General features: G+C 48.9%; 1 protein-coding gene across 2 annotated transcripts in view; it reads left to right on the top strand.

Moving 5' to 3' along the window:
• The first annotated feature begins 971 nt into the window (after positions 1 to 971).
• The window catches only part of PIK3CD (phosphatidylinositol-4,5-bisphosphate 3-kinase catalytic subunit delta), an 89,263-nt gene continuing 71,790 nt past the window's right edge, over positions 972 to 18,444 (top strand). The window contains exons 1-22 of one of the 2 annotated variants that reach the window (XR_010068874.1): positions 972 to 1,158; positions 1,950 to 2,178; positions 2,870 to 3,102; positions 3,452 to 3,631; positions 4,252 to 4,401; positions 4,830 to 4,919; positions 5,884 to 6,105; positions 7,296 to 7,392; positions 8,057 to 8,187; positions 9,028 to 9,087; positions 9,606 to 9,773; positions 10,226 to 10,347; positions 11,176 to 11,319; positions 11,718 to 11,817; positions 12,669 to 12,847; positions 13,390 to 13,499; positions 14,144 to 14,222; positions 14,561 to 14,732; positions 15,288 to 15,407; positions 15,755 to 15,900; positions 16,271 to 16,403; positions 16,686 to 17,287. Coding sequence is in view for 1 of the 2 variants with exons in the window: in XM_063317595.1 (XP_063173665.1) it covers positions 1,018 to 1,158; positions 1,950 to 2,178; positions 2,870 to 3,102; positions 3,452 to 3,631; positions 4,252 to 4,401; positions 4,830 to 4,919; positions 5,884 to 6,105; positions 7,296 to 7,392; positions 8,057 to 8,187; positions 9,028 to 9,087; positions 9,606 to 9,773; positions 10,226 to 10,347; positions 11,176 to 11,319; positions 11,718 to 11,817; positions 12,669 to 12,847; positions 13,390 to 13,499; positions 14,144 to 14,222; positions 14,561 to 14,732; positions 15,288 to 15,407; positions 15,755 to 15,900; positions 16,271 to 16,403; positions 16,686 to 16,823 (3,144 nt within the window). In the remaining variant the exon portion in view is untranslated. Of the gene's footprint in view, positions 1,159 to 1,949; positions 2,179 to 2,869; positions 3,103 to 3,451; positions 3,632 to 4,251; positions 4,402 to 4,829; positions 4,920 to 5,883; positions 6,106 to 7,295; positions 7,393 to 8,056; positions 8,188 to 9,027; positions 9,088 to 9,605; positions 9,774 to 10,225; positions 10,348 to 11,175; positions 11,320 to 11,717; positions 11,818 to 12,668; positions 12,848 to 13,389; positions 13,500 to 14,143; positions 14,223 to 14,560; positions 14,733 to 15,287; positions 15,408 to 15,754; positions 15,901 to 16,270; positions 16,404 to 16,685; positions 17,464 to 18,444 lie in introns of those variants that run through there. The other variant, XM_063317595.1, reaches the window with a different exon arrangement.

Below are 18,444 nucleotides of genomic sequence, written 5' to 3'. Positions count from 1 at the left end.
TTCTTCCCTAGCCTCCTGAAATAGGGGCACTGGGTGTAAAATACCAGCCCAGAGCAAATATTCTTGGGGTAGATGTAAAAATTACTATCAATAACAACAACATTGACCCGGTGTCTGGTGTTGTACACAGGCTGAATCCTAAATGGTTTGGCCAACAAACACAAAACAACAATGTCAAGGCTGTGCTAGCCAAGTGACAGAAACCAAACCATTCTGCCTTTTGGAGAAGGCACGATGCTTATCCAACCAATTTTTTTCTCACACATTAACAGGGCAACTGAGTTTGGTTTGAAAGACTACAAATACGGAGCAAGCAGAAATTTGGGACATGATACAACACAGTTGTGTTGCTGCAATGAACATAGCTTAGTAAACCCATTTTGGATGCGGGGTTCCCTGGCTATCATGTAACATCACAGATTGAGTTGATTCGTAAGGTATCGTGAATGTTATTTATATTTAGAGACTCACAGGCAGCAGTAGATGGTCCAGGGAAGAAAAGGCAAGGATTTCTGCTCTGCAGTTGGATTTTTTTTTCCTCTGAGGCTAGTTTGAGTTCCAACTATTAATTTCTTTCCATCCCTTTCTCTACGATCCGCTCATTCTTCATTTCCATGTTGAAATGGAATCTAGGGAGGATAAATTGGCACAGTGCAGACCCAGGTTAACCTAAATCCTCAGCAAAAATAGCTAACCATTTCCTTAAAAAGTCCCAGATAAGCATAAACTGTTAAAATCTGTGAACAACACAAAGTACCAATTCGCCCATTTAAAAGTTTTTTTTAAAATAATTCTTTGTGCTGCTTCCAAATTGCTTGCTTTGATATTTGTTCTAAGTTTCTAGTTCTTTAGATGAACTAGTTCTTGGGGGCTACAACTCTGCTTATTATTAAGGAACCACTGAAAGGTGTTTTCAAATAAAAGGGAAAACCGACATTTCTTTGCTAAGGCCGAATTTGTGGGGATGTAAATGCCAGCTTTCTTTTCCTTGCAGGTGGCCATTGAGAAGCGACCAGGATGCCCCCGGGAATTTATTGCCCAGCGGAATTTTGGTCTAAAGAAAGCAACTACACCATCCATGTGGACTTCCTCTTACCAACAGGGATCTACTTGCCTCTCCCTGTTTCTTGCCATGCCAGCCTGGCTGCCATCAAAAAGGTACAAGCTCTTCGCTGCCAAAGATCTGCCCAGCCGGCCTCTCGCTGCCAAAAATGAACAACCCAACCCTGTAGCTTCTCAGCCAGGACTAAATATCCCAATATTCCAGGGGGTTGCCAATTTGAGAAAATCATCTTTTTCTTCCTCTTTCCCCCCTCTATCCACAGTCCTCGCTGAGAACAAAAAAATGGTCATTTGCTCGCCTTTGCACACAGGCAGACTTTTGCCTCTGAATTACTGGTAGTCCAACCATTTGTTTAGTGACAGTTAGGACGGTGCTGAAAAAAACCGACTTGCAACCGGTCCTCACACTTGTGACCGCCACAGCATCCCCGCAGTCACGTGATCACAATTTGGGTGCTGGCAACTGGTTCGCATTTATGACTATTGCAGCGTCCCGTGGTCACGTGATCACCATTTTTAACCTTCCCGGCTGGCTCCTGGCACGCAAAACCAAGGGGGAACTGCACGATTTGCTTGACAGCCGCCACAAAAAAGGTCATAAAATTGGGTTGGATTTGCTTAATGACTGCTTTGCTTAGCAACCGAAATGCCGGTCTCAATTGTGGTCGTTAAGCGAGGACTCCCTGTACATGCTCCTGAAATGATTCATCACCCTGTACACTTCCCAGGGTGGGAAGTGGGCCCTAAGGCGGAAGAAGAAAATTCCTGGGCTTGATCCTCAGCATTTCTGGTTAAAAGGATCAGGGCTTTCCCCTGCTCCGAGTCCCTCCCCCCTCCACCAAGGTCCGTGCAATGATGGAGAAAATCACCCTTGTCTCTTCTTCCAGGTGGTCTGGCACCAGGCCCAGTATGAACCCTTCTTCCAGATGCTCAGCGCCCCGGATTCCTACGTCTTCACATGCATCAACCAGGCGGCCGAGCAGCAAGAACTGGAGGACGAGCAGAGGCGCCTCTGTGACGTCCAACCCTTCCTGCCCGTCTTGAGGCTTGTGGCCCGCGAGGGGGACCGGGCGAAGAAGCTGCTCAACTCCCAGATTAGCCTCCTCATTGGCAAAGGTCGGGTGGGCAGTGGGGTGCAGCACAGGTCAGCTGCAAAGTTTTGGGGGGGGCACGGCCTGTACTGCAGAGCTGTTGGGGGGAACGAAAGCATGGCTTTCTGTTCTTCGGGAAGCCCTGGTATGTCCCCTTAGGGGGGATTCCTGCTCAATTGCCCGTTTTTAATTCTTTGCAGCCCCTTGATAGCCTGAAAGCTTACACAGAACTCCTAAAAACAGCCCATCTGCTCTTTTTCGACACGGCGTTTTTAGTCCTTGCTTTAGTCTGCTGATGCATAATCAGAGTAATTAAGAGAAGACAAACCATATACAGTATATGAATAATATTAACAATATAGCCCATGATGAATAATCACGAAAGTGGCTGACAGCTAAACGAAGGTTGATGTCTAAGGCCGTGCTGCTCAGCCCGAGCGACGTTAAGCTGGCTGGGGAATTCTGGGAGTTGAAGTCCACACAGCTTAACGTCGCTCAGGCTGAGCAGCACTGCTCCAAGGGCATTTAACAGAATGTTTCCTGCCAACGGATGGGGCCAAAGCCAGCAGAAGTGAGATTTCTGTGTGTTTTTCTGTAAGAATTTATCCTACCCTCTGAGGTTTCCACTCAAATCCTCTCGCGCGTGGGACTCCCTGTAGACTGACCGTCTTCTCCCGTGAACCGCCGTTTTTAGAAACGTCCTGTTCGCTGTCTAGGCTTGCACGAGTTCGACTCCTTGGCGGACCCCGAGGTGGACGACTTCCGGGCCAAAATGCGAGGCTTCTGCGAATGGAGGGCTGCCCAGCGCCAGCAACTGAGCTGGAAGGCCTGGCTGGAGTGCAGCTTCCCCGTGCATCTGGAGCCCACCGCCAGCGGGCTGGGGCGGAGGAAGAGCCTCGCGGTGCCCAGCAAGAACGTTTTTGTCAACGTCAAATTTCAGTCTGGAGGGGTAAATCCACAAGCCTTTGGAATCTCTGCGAATAAAGATGGTTGAGAGGTTGGGGGCGTGTAAAACCGCAGAGCCATGCGTGCATGCGTGCGTGTGTGCATCCTAGAGCGTGGGCGGCCAGGGAAAAAAATGATGCATCTACGGGAACCTATCTGAACCACTGGCAAGGGGAAACACTGCTAACGTGTAGGTCTGAAATGCTACCAGATGACGGTCTCTTCCTAGGAGGAGGTGCTCAGCACTCCCCTTCGGGTGATGCGCGGGCCGAGCCAGTGCAAAATTCAGATGAGGAAGCAGCGGTGACAGACCCCAAAAGTAATGCGCTGTCTCCATTCTCCTGGGCTGGCAGGAGAGCTTCACTTTCCAGGTTTCCCTGAAGGAATTCCCTGCCACCCTCATGAGCTACGCCATCAAGAAGCAAGCCACCATCTTTCGCCACCAAAAAGTGAACAGTGTGGACGACTATACCTTGCAGGTTAATGGGAAATACGAATATATCTATGGGGAGTATCCCCTTTATCAGTTCCAGGTATGTCTTTTTCTCCCTTGCTAACCAAACACGATCATAGCGGTCACGGTGATATAATAATACAGGGCTTCTCAAACGTGGCAACTTTAAGACGTGTGGACTTCAACTCCCAGAATCCATGGCTGGCTGGGGGATTCTGGGAGTTGAAGTCCACATGTCTTAAAGTTGCCACGATTGAGAAACACTGCTTTAGATAATTGGCATATTGATATGCTGTGTGGCCTTCGATGCCGCTTGCAGTGGACACGATTGAGCTTTAGCCAGGCATTCCAGTCCTTAGGAACCACAAAGAAATTCATGGCATCCGCCCAGGGACTAGGAAGAACACCGCAAAATATGTCCACATTTTGGAAGTCCTGCCTCAGCCCTTTTTGCTGTTTAAGGCAAACGGTGTGCCTATTTCCCCCTCACCCTCACAGGGGCTAGAATCTTGAGTTTGGTTTTAAACTTCTTCAAGTTCTTGGGAGCCTGCGTCAGCCACCAGCATTGTGATTGGAGCCCATCTCCCGAGCCCTCTCTTGGACTCTCACTTGACTGCTGTTCTCGACACAGCCGATTTCACCTGGTTTTGTTTTTGAGCCTCTGCTCGATGCATTAACAGGTCTGCTCCATTTTCACAGTACATCCGTGAGTGCCTACACCGGCGTCTCGTCCCCCACCTCATTATGGTCCACAGATCGTCTCTCCTGACTCTGCGGGAAGAGCAGAGCAATGGGCTTGGGCACCCCCCCAAAACAGCCCCAAAACTGTCTCCGGGCCCTAAGCAAAAGGTAAGCCGCGACGGTCCTTTTTCATCACCGCTGGGAAAAAACCGGGCAGCGCTTCAAATCTTTTTAATTCCTTTTGGAAACAAAGCAATATTTGCAGGGAGTCACTGGCTGGCATGCTGGTGCAGATTCCTCTGGGTTCGACTTCTGGGGACTGGCCTCTGCCCCCTTCATCCCCAGGGAGGGCTTTGTTCAATTCCTGACCTTTGCGGAATGCGTCCTACCTTGTAGGGGTGTTTGGGAGATGGGAAAAAAGATTTTAACATAACGTTGATTTTAACACTTTCGCAAATCCTTCTTTGTGGGTGGAATTTAAATAAAACCTGCGGCTTGGCATCCCTTTTGGGCCAGGTTTAGCAAATGCAAGCTTAGCATGCATGGCTAGCCATGAAATCCGACTTCAGGCTCTCTCTCTTCTTGTCTGTTCTTAGCTGACCTGCGTGTATCTGTGGTCACTTGAACAGCTGTATTACATTGAGCTGCTGCACTGCAGTAAGGTGAATGCTGATGAAGGAATGAAAGTAAGCGACCTTAATATTTTCTCCCGTTCTTCTTTCGGCTAGACTTTCTGCGGCTTTTTCTCCTTCCTTCTCAGGACTTGTTTACGACTTGCATTTAACCAAGCCTGAGATCCGAAGCTAGGAATTGTGCAATGGGGTTTTTCTCCCCCCGCCTTCCAAAACATTTTCATTCAGCTCTCAAGTTGGTGGTAGAAAACTTCTCACTACAGGAAATGAGGGCACCGTGTTGATTAGCCAGAAGTGGAGTTCTTAGAAACTTCAGGCTGTTTATGGGCAGCAATGTTTTTTTTTTTTTTTAGAAAAGTCTTCCTTGTATTTCACTTAGGCTGAAGCACAGCTTCTTGCAAGTAAAAAAAAAAATTGGGCTAGGGGGAGCAGGCAGAAGGTGAACCGGTCTTGATTTTTATTTCTGGAAAGTGTTTTAAAAAATGGATGGCAAGTGCAGAAATTAGGGGGAAGAAAGAACTAAGAAACACAAAGTTTTTTGTTTGTTTGCTCTTTGCAGATCGCACTTAGATGTTATTTCCTTCCTGTGTTTAGTGCAAATTTCAAACAACATTGATCAAATCTGAGTGTGGTGCTTCAGGTGTATGTGAGCCCTCCTTGCAAACTGGCCAGGATTATTATCCTAATAGCAGAGGGGCAAGTTAAAACTGAAACACATTCCCCACTCAGCAGGGTCATTTCTAATCTCAAGAAAAGCGCCATTAACGTAGTCAGAATGAAAGCTGCCACGTCTCTCCAGAGTGTTTGAGAGGTTTCTCCATCTTTGGCCTCCCCACAACCATGAGGACTACAAGCTTGACACCAGACTCTAAAGAGTTGCAAAGAGGCATTTCGCCCTGGGCGGAAGCCGCCTCTCCCCAATTTGAGGCTTCACAGTTTCCATCCACAGATCCGGCACTTCTCATTTTGGGCTCAAACGGTGGATAACTGGTCCCCATCCATTTGTCTTCTTTTTCAGTTGGTCGTGCAGGCTGGGCTATACCACGGTCACGAGATGCTCTGTAAAATGATGACCAGCGCGGAAGCCAACGTTTGCTCCGAGCCCGTGTGGGAGCAGACGCTGAAATTTGACATTAACGTCTGCGACTTACCCCGCATGGCCCGGCTCTGCCTGGCCCTCTACTCCGTCGTGGAAAAGGCCAAGAAAGCAAGATCCACCAAGAAAAAGTCCAGAAAAGCTGTAAGTCGCTTGCCGTGTTGCCCGACGAGGCGGTACAACCCTGTGGCGGCAGAACAGAAAAGGCTACGAGATTGCTGGAGGGAGGCAGTGGTGGGAAATGCAGCTTCGGAAAGACTTCCCCACCTTTAAAGCAGGTTTTCGAATGCTGCAAGTTAGAAATTTGGCAAGCTAGAGAACGGTCCCGTTGGGGAACTAGATACTGGCAGATCTGGGACTTTTTTAAGAACAGCAACAACAGAGGCCCTCCTTCAAAACTGCAGTTCTGTCCCTCGTGCCCATCTGCAAAAAAAAACGAAACAAAAAAAAAAACCGACGGCTCGAGAGCTCGCGGGGGATCAACACCGGTGTGTCCCTTAGTGAACTGAGAGGTTTAAAAGCTCATCTGACAAACTCTGGTTCGGATGGAAGCGGGGCAGTGCACGTGTGCGCGATGGCTGGTTAGTCTTCCAGATGCCATTGCTCTCTGACATCTGGACAAAAATGGCCGCTTTCTGAGGCTTCCCGGTTCCTTCCAGAGTTTTAAAAAGAGGATCTGGTTTCAGTAATCGGGTCTGGATGTTTTTCCTGGCATAGAAACACAAGGAGGTGGCAAAACACAGCACACACAGCTGCCAAAGCGCGGGGGGGGGGGGAGCAAAAGGCGTTGGACTTCCTAGAACCCGGCTGATAGCCCTCCACTGTTTCGGTGCCCTTTGCTGAGTCATGCGGCCTCTGCTGTCTCGATTTCCCCCAAATTTGCCAAGTCATTTGCTTTTTGGATTTCATCCACCGAGTTACTCATTGCCCTGTTTAGTCTCCAATTTTTTTTTTCCCCTGACTCACTTTGGCTGGTTCAAGGGGGAAGGGATAAGGAAAGGAAAAAGGAGGTGACGTCACTTTTGTTAGGCCTTCGGCCAACCTGCCTCGGGAAGGAATGACGCAGAAGCCCAAAAGGAACGGCGGTTTCAAGCCAAACCAGCCTCTTGTTCATACTACCAGTGTTTTGTCCCTGTTGAACCAAATTAACGGTGGCTTAGAGACTGAGCAAGCAGAATATGACCAGGGGGAGGGCAGTGGGGCGGAAAAGGGGGCCGAAGCGGGATTGGCTTTGAAAAATTAACTTTTTTTAATTCATTGGCATGCCAGCAAAGTTCAGGTGGTCTTCTGTGGGCTGTGCAGAGATGAACCTTCCTCCTTCCCCCCTACTCCAGGACTGCCCGCTCGCTTGGGTGAACGTGATGCTGTTTGATTACCAAGACCAGCTGAAAACCGGGGAATGCGTCTTACCCATGTGGTCGGCCTTTCCAGGTGGGATAAATCGTTCCCGCTTCTCTTTTTCCGGGGGAAAAAGACAGGCGTCCAGTTGGGTGTGCGCGTTCCTTTTTCGTTTCCTTATTTTTCAAAAAAATCCATCTGGTTTCCGCCAAGCCAAAACGCCTAAGAAAATAAGAACAGGCACGCTTTAAAGACAGAATTTGAGGTCTTAATAGCCCACCACTGCAACGGTCTACTTTGGATTGGGGGTCATTTAAGCAGTTCGTTTAATTGTGCAATTTAGAATGCTGCTGCTCTTGGATGAGGAGGCTTGGCTTAGCCGCAGCAGCTCCTCTTTCAAACAGTTGCAGGTAGGGGAGCTGCTAACGGCGGCAGCACAAGGGACGAACTCAAATAATATCGCCGTGCGTCAGTATCCTGTTCTTTAGATAAATTATAACTTTGGAAGAAACAGGATCGTTCTGTCCTCCCAACCAGTCTTTAATGAGGCAGATAAACGGCGAGCCAGTCTCTCGCTGGAAAGCGATGGCGCATTTCCAGATGTAGGAAGCAGAGGCCCGGTTCGTGCAGGACACGATGCAGTAATGCTCCAATTGTGGGCTGCTCAAGCAAACGGGGTTACAGCAGCCCATAAAGCCAGCCAGCGAGGCTCCGCGCTGACGGGGCCGTTTTGCAGCTCCAGCCCTTTGTGTTCCAGATGAGAAAGGAGAACTATTAAACCCAACGGGCACGATCCAGACCAATCCAAACACCGAGAGTGCTGCCACGCTTTTCATCCGCTTCCCCGGCATTTCGTTGTATCCGATCTATTACCCTTCCATGGAAAAGGTGAGAGGAGGGCTGGATTCCCGGCTGCTTTTCCGAGCTCTGCGTTATTTTACCTCTTTCTCACATTTCTTCACCGCCCATCTCACCAAGCGACTCCGGGCGGTTTACAGTTCAGTTAAAATAACAAAGAGGTTAAAATCATAAAAACAAGGGCGTCGTAAAAATATAAATGTAAAATATAAAATCCCGGATGGATAGTTGGAGAGAACGGGCACGTTTACCCTCAGGTTCAGACAATCCACCTTGTCCTCTTTGGTGTTAGTGTGTTGAAGGTTGTGCTGAAAGGCAGGCGAGGGGCGGGGGATCTGAACTCGAACCGGGTCGCCCGGTGTCCAAACTAACAGGAATGCAGTGTGGCTTTGCGCCCGCTCAAATGGGGTCGGCCCGATCGGATCCGCCAAGATGCCACGTTTTCCGCTTGAAATGCAGTTTGTTCGTGTCAAATGGCGAATGCTGGAAGACCCATCGATTCCCTTTTCTTCAAAGGGGACCCTTCCAAAGGATGCAAACGATACCTTTGAAGATTTCTGGAAAATGCCAACTTAGGAAAAGCTAGTCTCTGGGAAAGCTGAAGGCTCGGGAAGGTGGGGAGCAACTGATTCCACGTTGCCTCCTCGCCAAGCCCGGGGACAGGACGAGCGGTGTGTTCGAAGAGCTACTAATGGTTCTTCAAAGTAATTTACCATCAGCTGCCAAGTTGGGATCCAGCAAGAAGCATGCAACCAGGGATGCCCCAGGTGATGGGGAAACAAAGAAGCATCCCCTCTTGTGGGCCATCTTTCCCGAAGGACAAACAGCGCCCAAATACCAAGTTTGCATTCTCTCCTTTCTCTGTTTCAGATCTTAGAGAAAGGGCAGAACGGCCACTGCGCCTGCGGTACGGCAGAGGACCCAGAAGAGGTCAGCGCAAACTATTAATTCTCGGGGGTTCCCGGCGGACTGTTTGGGCTGTATCTGCTGAAATTCTCCTTAAAATGGGGGTGGGGTGTATAAGGAGTAGAGGAGGAGGGTGTCCTAGTTAGCACCCCATTTGACAGTCCCCAAAGTTCCCTTGTGGCAGGGAGTTCCACAGCTCCGCACGCTACCAAGTAAAGATCTTTCTTTGAGGTTTTCTCACTTGGTACACTGCTTCATTTTATACGCCTTTAGTGAGATGTTCTGTATTTCTTTTTCCTCTCCTGAACAACCTTAAGCTTCACTGCTGTGTCGTGCAGGGGGTGAGGTGGGTTCCCCATTTTGGGCACTTTTTCTACCCCCTTTTTTTCTAATCAGCCTGCACGAAACCACAGAGGCAGCCTTTCTAAGCCCCCCTTCGAGAAGGCTTTGTATAAATACACTTAACTTCCTCCTTTTTCTAAGTGGGGAAACTGATTGCTCCCTCTCTCTCAATCTCAACCGCCACCTTGTGATCCACCCAGCAGCAGCAGCTGAAGGAGATTCTGGAACGCAGGTCTTGCACTGAGCTTTACGAACACGAGAAAGACCTGGTGTGGAAAATGAGATACCAGATTCGGGATCAGTATCCAGCAGCTTTGGCCAAGCTGCTAATGGTCACCAAGTGGAACAAGCACGAGGACGTGGCTCAGGTAAGAATTTTGGTTAAGATCCGGCGGGGACGAATGGATAGCTGGGGATTGCGGGCTGTGAAGCCAACGGGGGAATCCGCAGTTCTGGAAACTCATCTGCAGATCTGCTGGCTAGGGAATTCTGGGAGTTGCAGTCCACACAGCTTAAAGCTGCCAAGGTTGAGAAACACTGGTCTAGACTGAACTCTTTCAGGAATTGTTGTCAACAGCTTGTGACCCTCCCAGGGTGGTTATGCTACGTATCCCATCACTCCAAACCGTGTTGCTGAGGCTGATGGGTTTCAGAAGACCACACAGCTTCGGACTACAGCCCAGGCTGTTAAATAAAGCCTCCCTGTTTAGGGGCTGTCTACCAGGGCAATGTTACCTTCGGTGCTCTTCTGACAGAAGGGGACCAAAAGGTGATGGCAAGATTGGCCTGGTCCAGAGCTGATCCTGTGCTCGTCTTACAGATGGTTTTTTTGATCCAATCCTGGCCCGAGCTGCCCGTTCTCAGTGCCCTGGAGCTTTTAGATTTCAGTTTCCCTGACCCCAATGTGGGCCGCTTCACTGTCAACTCCCTGAAAAAGCTGACGTGAGTAAAACGCATCTCTTTGAAAGGAAAATAGGGGACGGGGTGGGGGGGAGAGAGAAAAGGGTAGGCTTTTTTTAAAAGGACAGGAAATAACACAATCAGGCCCGCAACTAGGGTCTGTGTCACCCGGGGCAAACGTGGATTCCACGCCCATTTTGGCACCCCCCCCCAGCGTGCCACCCGGGGCACATGCCCTGCTTGCCCTACCCCCCAGGTGCCACCCTGACTGCAATTTCAGATTTTACTTAAAAAAAAACAAAACACAACTGGGGCAGATTTTGACCACTTGTGCCCCTGAAATGGAATGGATTAGGGAGGGGGGAATCTGCCCCTGATGGAGGACACCCACTGGTTGATCAGCCAGGGTATGTCTTTGCCTTGATGTCTTTTTGGCGTAGAGAAAAAAACGAAGGCAAAGTTTCACAAACAGTACAGGGGACAGATGAAACTGACCATGTGAAGGGGGGGAAAAAAGCGTCAGGGCTACCGCCCCCTCCCAAATGTGGGGGTTGGGTTGGACTACAAGTCCAATCATCCCCCACCAGGATGAGAGTCAAGGCAGCCCTCAAAAGAGGTCCATCTGTCTGTCTGTCTGACTCTATTTAAGTCAGCTACTAACCAGGTTCTTCAAAGACCTGGCAGCTCCCATCACTCAACATGCCAAGACAAGTTGGTTTAAACCTGGGTTGTTTTTTTCACTCTGAGCTGCCAGTTCAGTGCAAAGGGTGAACCCAGAAAACAGGGTAATTCACTTGGGGTTAAGTGTGTTGTCTGAATGCCTGCATGGCCAAGGGTGCCATGAATTGACCCTTTGCTCTTCTCCCGCAGGGATGCCGAATTGTTCCAGTATCTCCTGCAGCTGGTCCAAGTTCTGAAATACCAGTCCTACTTGGACTGCGAATTAACCAAGTTCCTTTTGGGCAGGGCCTTATCCAACCGGAAAATTGGCCATTTTCTCTTCTGGCATCTCAGGTGAGAAAGGCGTTTTGGAGAGGCAAGGCGGTTTACACCATCTGTTCTCTACGATTGGAAAGGCTGCTCTTGAAAATTTTGAGGAAATGATGAAGACCCCCCCACCCCGCCCCTTTGCTTTTATTCACTTCTCAGCAGCTGGGATTTGAAGGCACACCGCCCTCAAACATGGAAGCTTTCTTTAAACGTCGTGGTTGTTTGAACCTTAATTTAAAAAAAAAAATTCCCGGATTTTCAACCATCCTGCCGGGTGGCACAACCTACTCTTGCCCCAGCCAAGTGTAGGAGCCATGGATGTTTAATGGCTGTGGTAACATATTGTAACTCTCTCCCTGCTCAAAATGCTGTCTTTTTTCTTGCTTTGATGCCATTTCTCCTTCGGTGCTTCCCACGCTCAGATCGGAAATGCACCTCCCCGCGCTTGCCTTAAGGTTCGGCCTGATCCTCGAGGCCTACTGCCGAGGAAACGCCCACCATATCAAAGCTCTGATGAGACAGGTAAGGATGCTGTAATGGGAAGTGGGCATCGCCTTGGCAGACAGGAGGGAGAGCCGCAGACGGGAAAGCCGGGGTGTAAAAGGCATCTCAGCCCGCAGAAGGAACAGGGGCGTGGGAAGCGTTTCAGGAGGGACCCTCCCTAGTTTTCCAGCGTAAAGAGAGAGGAGGGGAGAAATACTTTCAGACTTGCAAGATTCTGCTCGTGTCACCTTAAAACAAAGACAGAGCTAGTATTCATGGTCATACTTCTTGTCTGGATGATCTCAACGGGCTAACAGACACAGACAAAAGCCCCCCTCCGAAGACTTCCTGGGTTGTGCAAATATGCCCCCAACTTCCTAGCCGTGTTGGCTAATCGAATTGCAGAGTCGAAAGGCCGACACATTACGTTGCCCTGACTCAACCAGCAGGTTGCCGAATTAACCGTCTTTTCCGTTCCAAACGCTGCATCGTAAGCTAAGAACTTAGAAACAAAGTCCTAATCGAGGTTTTAATTAACCATGTTTGGCTACCGGGCAAGCAGAGTAGTTAGGTCCTTCGGTGAGCTGGTTAAAGATGCTGAACAGAGCCATTCGGTCACGTGGCGACCGTCCCAAAATTCAGTGCTGTTGAAGGCTGGACGTATCCTTCACAAAATGGTTTGTAACACACACGCACATCCTGGTATTGTGTGAGCTGGACACATAGCAATTGATCCAGGGTTGTCATATCCGATTCTGTTGATGTCAGCAGAGGTGGAAAGAATAGGACGAGACCAAACCATGTGAGTTAATACACCAACTCAAGTGGCCTCTTCAATCACAAGAGTATTGTAGCCAGCATCTAACTTCCCTTCTCTCTCCGGACTCAAGAGTGAAGCCCTCAACAAGCTGAAGGCCCTGAATGACCTCATCAAGGTCAGTGCCCAGAAAAACACCAAACTTCAGACCAAGGAGTTCATGCATACTTGTATGCGCCAAGAGACCTATCAAGAGGCCCTCTCCACTCTCCAGTCCCCTCTGGATCCCCGAATCTTCCTGGCAAAAGTCAGGTAAAGGGCTGGAGGAAGTGGGTGGGCCTGAAAAACAACAGGGTAGGATTAATGGAGGCTGGGAGCAGGGAGTGCCAGAAGTCTTGCTGGGGTTCAATGGTAGACTTAACGTAGGATGAGAATTGTGACTCTGGGCAGCCGCTGAAAGCGATGGGCAACATAGTCCAAGAGATCAGGTTGGGGTGAGTGAAGAAAGAGGGAGAAATAGCCTGGAGTTGTGATTCATTCATTCATTCAAATGATTTAGAGAGCTGCCCATCTCACAACCGTGACTCTGTGATTTAACTCGGCACTTTAAGATGCGTGGACTTCAAGTCCCAGAATTCCCCAGCCAGCACAGCACAGTCACAGAATTCTGGGACTTGAAGTCCACACATCTTAAAGTTGCCGAGGTTGAGAAATGCTGATTTAACTGATCTTGCTAAAAGCTAAGGTTTTTTTATACCAGTTCTTCAGTCCAAGGAACGGCGAGGTTTTTCTTCCTTTCAGCAAGGGATCTGAGTTGTGTCTCCCCCCCCCATTTTGTTTGTGCCTATTTTCAGTGTAGAGCTTTGCACTGTCATGGATTCAAAGATGAAGCCGCTGTGGATTATGTTTAACAACGGCGAGACAGGAGGAAACAGCACAGGCTTGATATTCAAAAACGGGGACGGTAAGGAGGAGGAATCCTGGTTTCTGGCTGCCAAGATACCGTGTACAAATCCCCTGTAGAAAGGGGTGCCTCGTTTTCCTGTGTTTGCTTTTTTAAAGGAAAGCAATAGGGCTTTGGAGAAATATTAGCAAGATCCTAAGTGGGCAGAGCTGTCTGTCAGTGGAGCCAAATGATTGGCCAGAGGGCAGACTTTCTCCAGATTAAGCTGAGTCCAGATGACCCTTGCTCGGCAATGTTTTTGATGCTAGATTTTCTGAACCGAGTGGGGTCAGGCTAGATGGCCTCGGAGGCCATTTCGAGTTTGGTGACCACATTCCAGGCCACTGCAATGCAGTCATACAGGAAGCCTCAGCACAGGAGTTTGGCATGTTTTCTAAGCTGAAAGGGAGGTGGCCCCCCCCTTTTTTCAGAAAGACTTTGGCTCCAAAGAGAAATAAAATATTAAACATGGGTGGGCCAAGCTTGCCGGCAGAGTTCTGCATTGCTCTGCAGAGCCAAAGCGCCCCCTTGTGGGCCAGCCGAAGAACCTGGTGTGCGGGGGCGATTCCCACCTCATCTAAGTAATTCCTGCCGAGCTGGAGGAAGTTGAGGGTCATAGGAAGGAGAGAGATGATGGGCCAAACCAACCTTTCCCCATTTGGCAGATCTTCGTCAGGATATGTTGACGCTCCAGATGATCCAACTTATGGATATTTTATGGAAGCAAGAAGGCCTCGACTTGAGGTGAGTTGATTTCATTGGGACTGAGGTGAAATCTGCTCCAGAGAATTGACACCTTGCATTCTGCAGTCGTAATACAAGACTGGATGGATTTTGATGGCTTCTCTCCACCGTTTCTTCTATAGTCTCGTCCTCCACCACCCAACTCCCACCAGTTGAGTTGATGCAGGGCCACCTTCTATTTCTTGCTCCTCCATCTTGATCTGATGCTTCCTCCAAGCTTGCCTGCTTGCATTGGATCTGAGCTTGGACCAGGATGTGTTTGGACACTCCCAACATCTCAGTTTCACCCCACCAGGGCAGGATCTGATTCCTCTGTTTCTCTCTCCTCTCTCCTGAAGGATGACCCCTTATGGCTGCCTTTCCACAGGAGACAAGATGGGGCTGATTGAAGTGGTGATGGACTCAGACACCATTGCCAACATTCAACTCAACAAGAGCAATATGGCGGCCACTGCCGCTTTCAACAAGGATGCCCTCCTGAATTGGCTGAAGTCCAAAAACCCTGGGTATGTTCTAAGGAAGCCCTTTTCGTCAGACGGGCCTACCCCCTGCCCCCCGCATAGGCCGGGACTCTAGCTCTGAGAAATCTCAGCCAGCACGGCCAACGTTGTATGTAATGGTGACACAGATCTTGAACGAAGAGGCTCAGAATGAAAGGTGGAGGTTCTGAAAAGCCTAAATGAACTCAGGCTTGAGAAGACCATGAAGATGAGACTGGGTGGGTGAAGGCCACTCGAAAAAGGGGTCCTGTCCATTGGTGGCTGCCGAGAGCTGTAACCATTCTAAGCAGGTCTTCTCATGATGCTTCTGAGGCCTGCAGAAACAAGATGCTTAGTCAGCTGGATTGTCTGTTTCTTAAAAATTGTAAGGATCGATGACAGCAGAGCTTAAGATCGTTTTAAGCGAGGAGGAGAACAAGTTTCCCTTTTTCGGATAGGAATTTGATCTTGGCTTTTATGCTGTGGTCTGCTTTGAAAAGGCACCACTGGGTGAGTTTTTATGCTGCCTCGCAAGGGGCACGTTGACTTTCCCTCAGCGGCTCGCTCTCCCCTCTTTCGCAGTGAGGCCCTGGAGCAAGCCATCGAGGAATTCACGCTCTCGTGTGCCGGATACTGCGTTGCTACGTACGTCCTGGGGATCGGCGACCGTCACAGCGACAACATCATGGTCCGAGAGAACGGCCAGGTATGTTGGGATCGTGATGGGTGACCTACCTCATTAATCCCTCTTTTATTCCATAATGTCTTAGGTTAGATTAGCAGATTTACGTATTATCTTGTAATGCAGAAATTCAGTGGGCTGGTTAATACTGTCGAATGTTCTTTAATTTGTGCAGTTTATCCGCGCCGGGACATCTAGCACTGAAAATTATCTTGCTCGATTCTAAATATCGTGCACAGCCTCGATTCTGATTTGTCCGTTTTCTACTGGGGTTCAGGAGCATGCTGCCCCTTTTTTAAAAGCGTTGCTGGACTTGCAGTTGGGAATCTTAACTCTTTCCTTCCTTCCCTCCCTTCAACCTCCCTCTGCAGCTGTTCCATATTGATTTTGGCCACTTCCTGGGAAACTTCAAGACCAAGTTTGGGATCAATCGCGAGCGGGTCCCTTTTATTCTGACCTACGACTTCGTTCACGTGATCCAGCAGGGGAAGACCAGCAACAGTGAGAAGTTTGAACGGTAAACACGGGATGGGTGCTTCTCCTTGTTTCAACACAACTGTAGTGGAGAAATGATCACGGGGGTGGTCGGTCATACTGGGGGTTCAGACTCTTTAATGGCGATTCCTGGCTCGGCACAATCTTCAGGTTCTTTTTAACGAGATTTGTTGACAAGGAAGGGGTGGGGCTTTCAAGAATTCCAACAAGGGAGCCATTTCTCCTCTAGGATTAATATGCATCCAATATATAGTAGGGCAGTGAGTTAGGGGGTCTTGTCAAGGGTCCCAGAGCAACTTACAGCTGGCAATTTATCTCCTGAATCTTTCTCAGTCTGGGAAGCAGCGTTACCACCTCGTGGTGCCGTTCCATTTGACCTGTTTCCCCCTCAGATTCAGGGACTACTGTGAAACAGCCTACATGATCCTTCGAGGCCACGGCCTCCTCTTCTTGCATCTTTTCTCCTTGATGAAAGCAGCTGGCCTCCCGGAATTGAGCTGCTCCAAAGACATCCAGTATCTCAAGGTGAGACGGAAACTGGAGGGGGAAGAACATCTGGTGGGTTCGCAAGCATCTTCCAGGTTTGGGCTGCCCACAAAGCCCATCACAGGTTACCTCCAAGTAGTTCCATGTTCTGAATGCAAGAAAGGCGGAAGGGTCATCTCATGTTTTGGAAACAGTTAGAGGAGGGTATGAACACCCAAAATAGGTCTTGATAGAAATGCGCACCCGTCTCGCACCCTTTTAATTGCATGCATAAAAACCAGATGAACAGCTTTCCCCTGCGGTCTTGTTTACACCTTTCAGGACTCGTTGGCGCTGGGGAAGACGGATGAGGAGGCCCGGAAGCAATTCCAGCTCAAGTTCAACGAGGCCCTCCGGGAGAGCTGGAAGACCAAAGTGAATTGGTTGGCTCATAATGTCTCCAAGGATAACCGTCAGTAGGGGACCTTCTCCCCGAGTCCTCCTTCCCTGCTCACTCTCAGGACAGAGCAGCTGGGTTCTCCACACCTGGTGTGAAACAGGCCGGACCATTTTAACCTGCCCAAACGTGGACGGTGAGAGGAAGTCCTTATGCAGATGTCCTGCCTGGAAGTTCCTGGAGATGTCACCTCTGCCAAATGGCGATGGCCTGGGCAGAGATGAACATTGGCATGATTTGGCAACCGCGCAGTTTGGTAACTCTGAAAGGCACACGCGTGTGTGTGTGCGTGAGGGATTCGTATTTCATACTGTTCAAAGGTGCTTGATTCACTCACTGGTTGAGCTGAGGTAGGCTGTAACGCTTGAAGTGTCCTGCTGTCTCCAAAGAGCTGGGCTCTTTATGAAGAGATGGACTTTCTCACGGGACTTGTTTGTTTCTCTTTATTGTCCTGGGTTGGCACAAAGTGCTGAACCCCAAGTTCCAAGTTTTCGGAAAGGAGCCGTGCGTCAGGAGGAGGACTGGGATTTTGGCAGGAGATGGAAGGATGACAACCACAAGTGTCCTGCTCTGTCAGATGCAAAGATATTCTTACAGACTTCCAGTTACTTCTCTCACCCTGAGCTGAAGATTCTTTTTTTTTTTTCAGACTAGCCTCTTACTGGCAACCCTTTTGTTTTTTAAACCCAGCATTTCAGTAAATTCAAGTTTGTTTTCAAATAATGTCAAAGCCTGAAATTTCTCACTAGTCCTTTTAATAAGCTTTGAGAAGCCAAATGGGAGAGATACAAGGGAAGGATGGTCTTCCAAGGGGGTGAGATAAGCTTCTCCATATGCCGGGGTTGGATCTACACGCATGCAGGAGAACAATCTGTTATCTTTGCATCGGTTCACACAATCCACTAACCCATGACTTTGTGCGATGTGTGAATGCGGTCGTGGGGTTCGCTCCCAACCCGCTAAATTGTTCCCGGGTGGGTGGGGGAGTTCCCTTATCAGTGTAGGAAAAGTTAAAATAATAAAAACTGGCAGTTTAAAAAGCAACAGGGAAGAAAGTGATTGAGAAATCAGACAGACAAAGCCCTAACGAAGCTTTTAGGATTCGTTTTTTCCCCCCATACAAATTTCCAGCACCGGTGGAACGACGGGCCATTAACTGGAAGGAACCTTGAAACATGGCTTTACTTAAAGAAATAAAAAAAAACACACTGGGGAATTTTAAAAACATTTCTCCTCTATGTGGGGGGGAGGGTTTGGCCAGGGAAGAATTGAGCACTATCTCACAAATTTATCCAATGCCAAGTTGATTTTGGGGGACTTGACATCAACACCCCCTTTTGCCAAGAGAGATTGGTTCATTTCTTTAAAGAGAAATATACAGACACGCTCACCCTTTGCAGGAGAACAGACAGACCCAGAAGGCTGAAAGTTACCTCTACAATCCTGGGCTTACATCCAAATTAATGGCATAGGACTGGATGGCACCAGTTAATTGCTAGGCTACCTTCTTATGAAGAAAACCGGTGAGTTTGGCATAAACACTGCAGTATTCCTCCTATCTGTGGTTGTGTTAGCCTTTAATAAAGGGGAAAAAAAAAAGAACAGTAAAATACCAGCGGGCGCAGCTTCCGAGTTTCAAATCTA

This window comes from Candoia aspera, chromosome 18 (genome assembly GCF_035149785.1).
Source record: "Candoia aspera isolate rCanAsp1 chromosome 18, rCanAsp1.hap2, whole genome shotgun sequence".
In the NCBI taxonomy this organism is placed as follows: domain Eukaryota; kingdom Metazoa; phylum Chordata; class Lepidosauria; order Squamata; family Boidae; genus Candoia; species Candoia aspera.
Note: the sequence above shows the minus strand (reverse complement) of the source record. Positions and strands in the feature narration are given on the sequence as shown.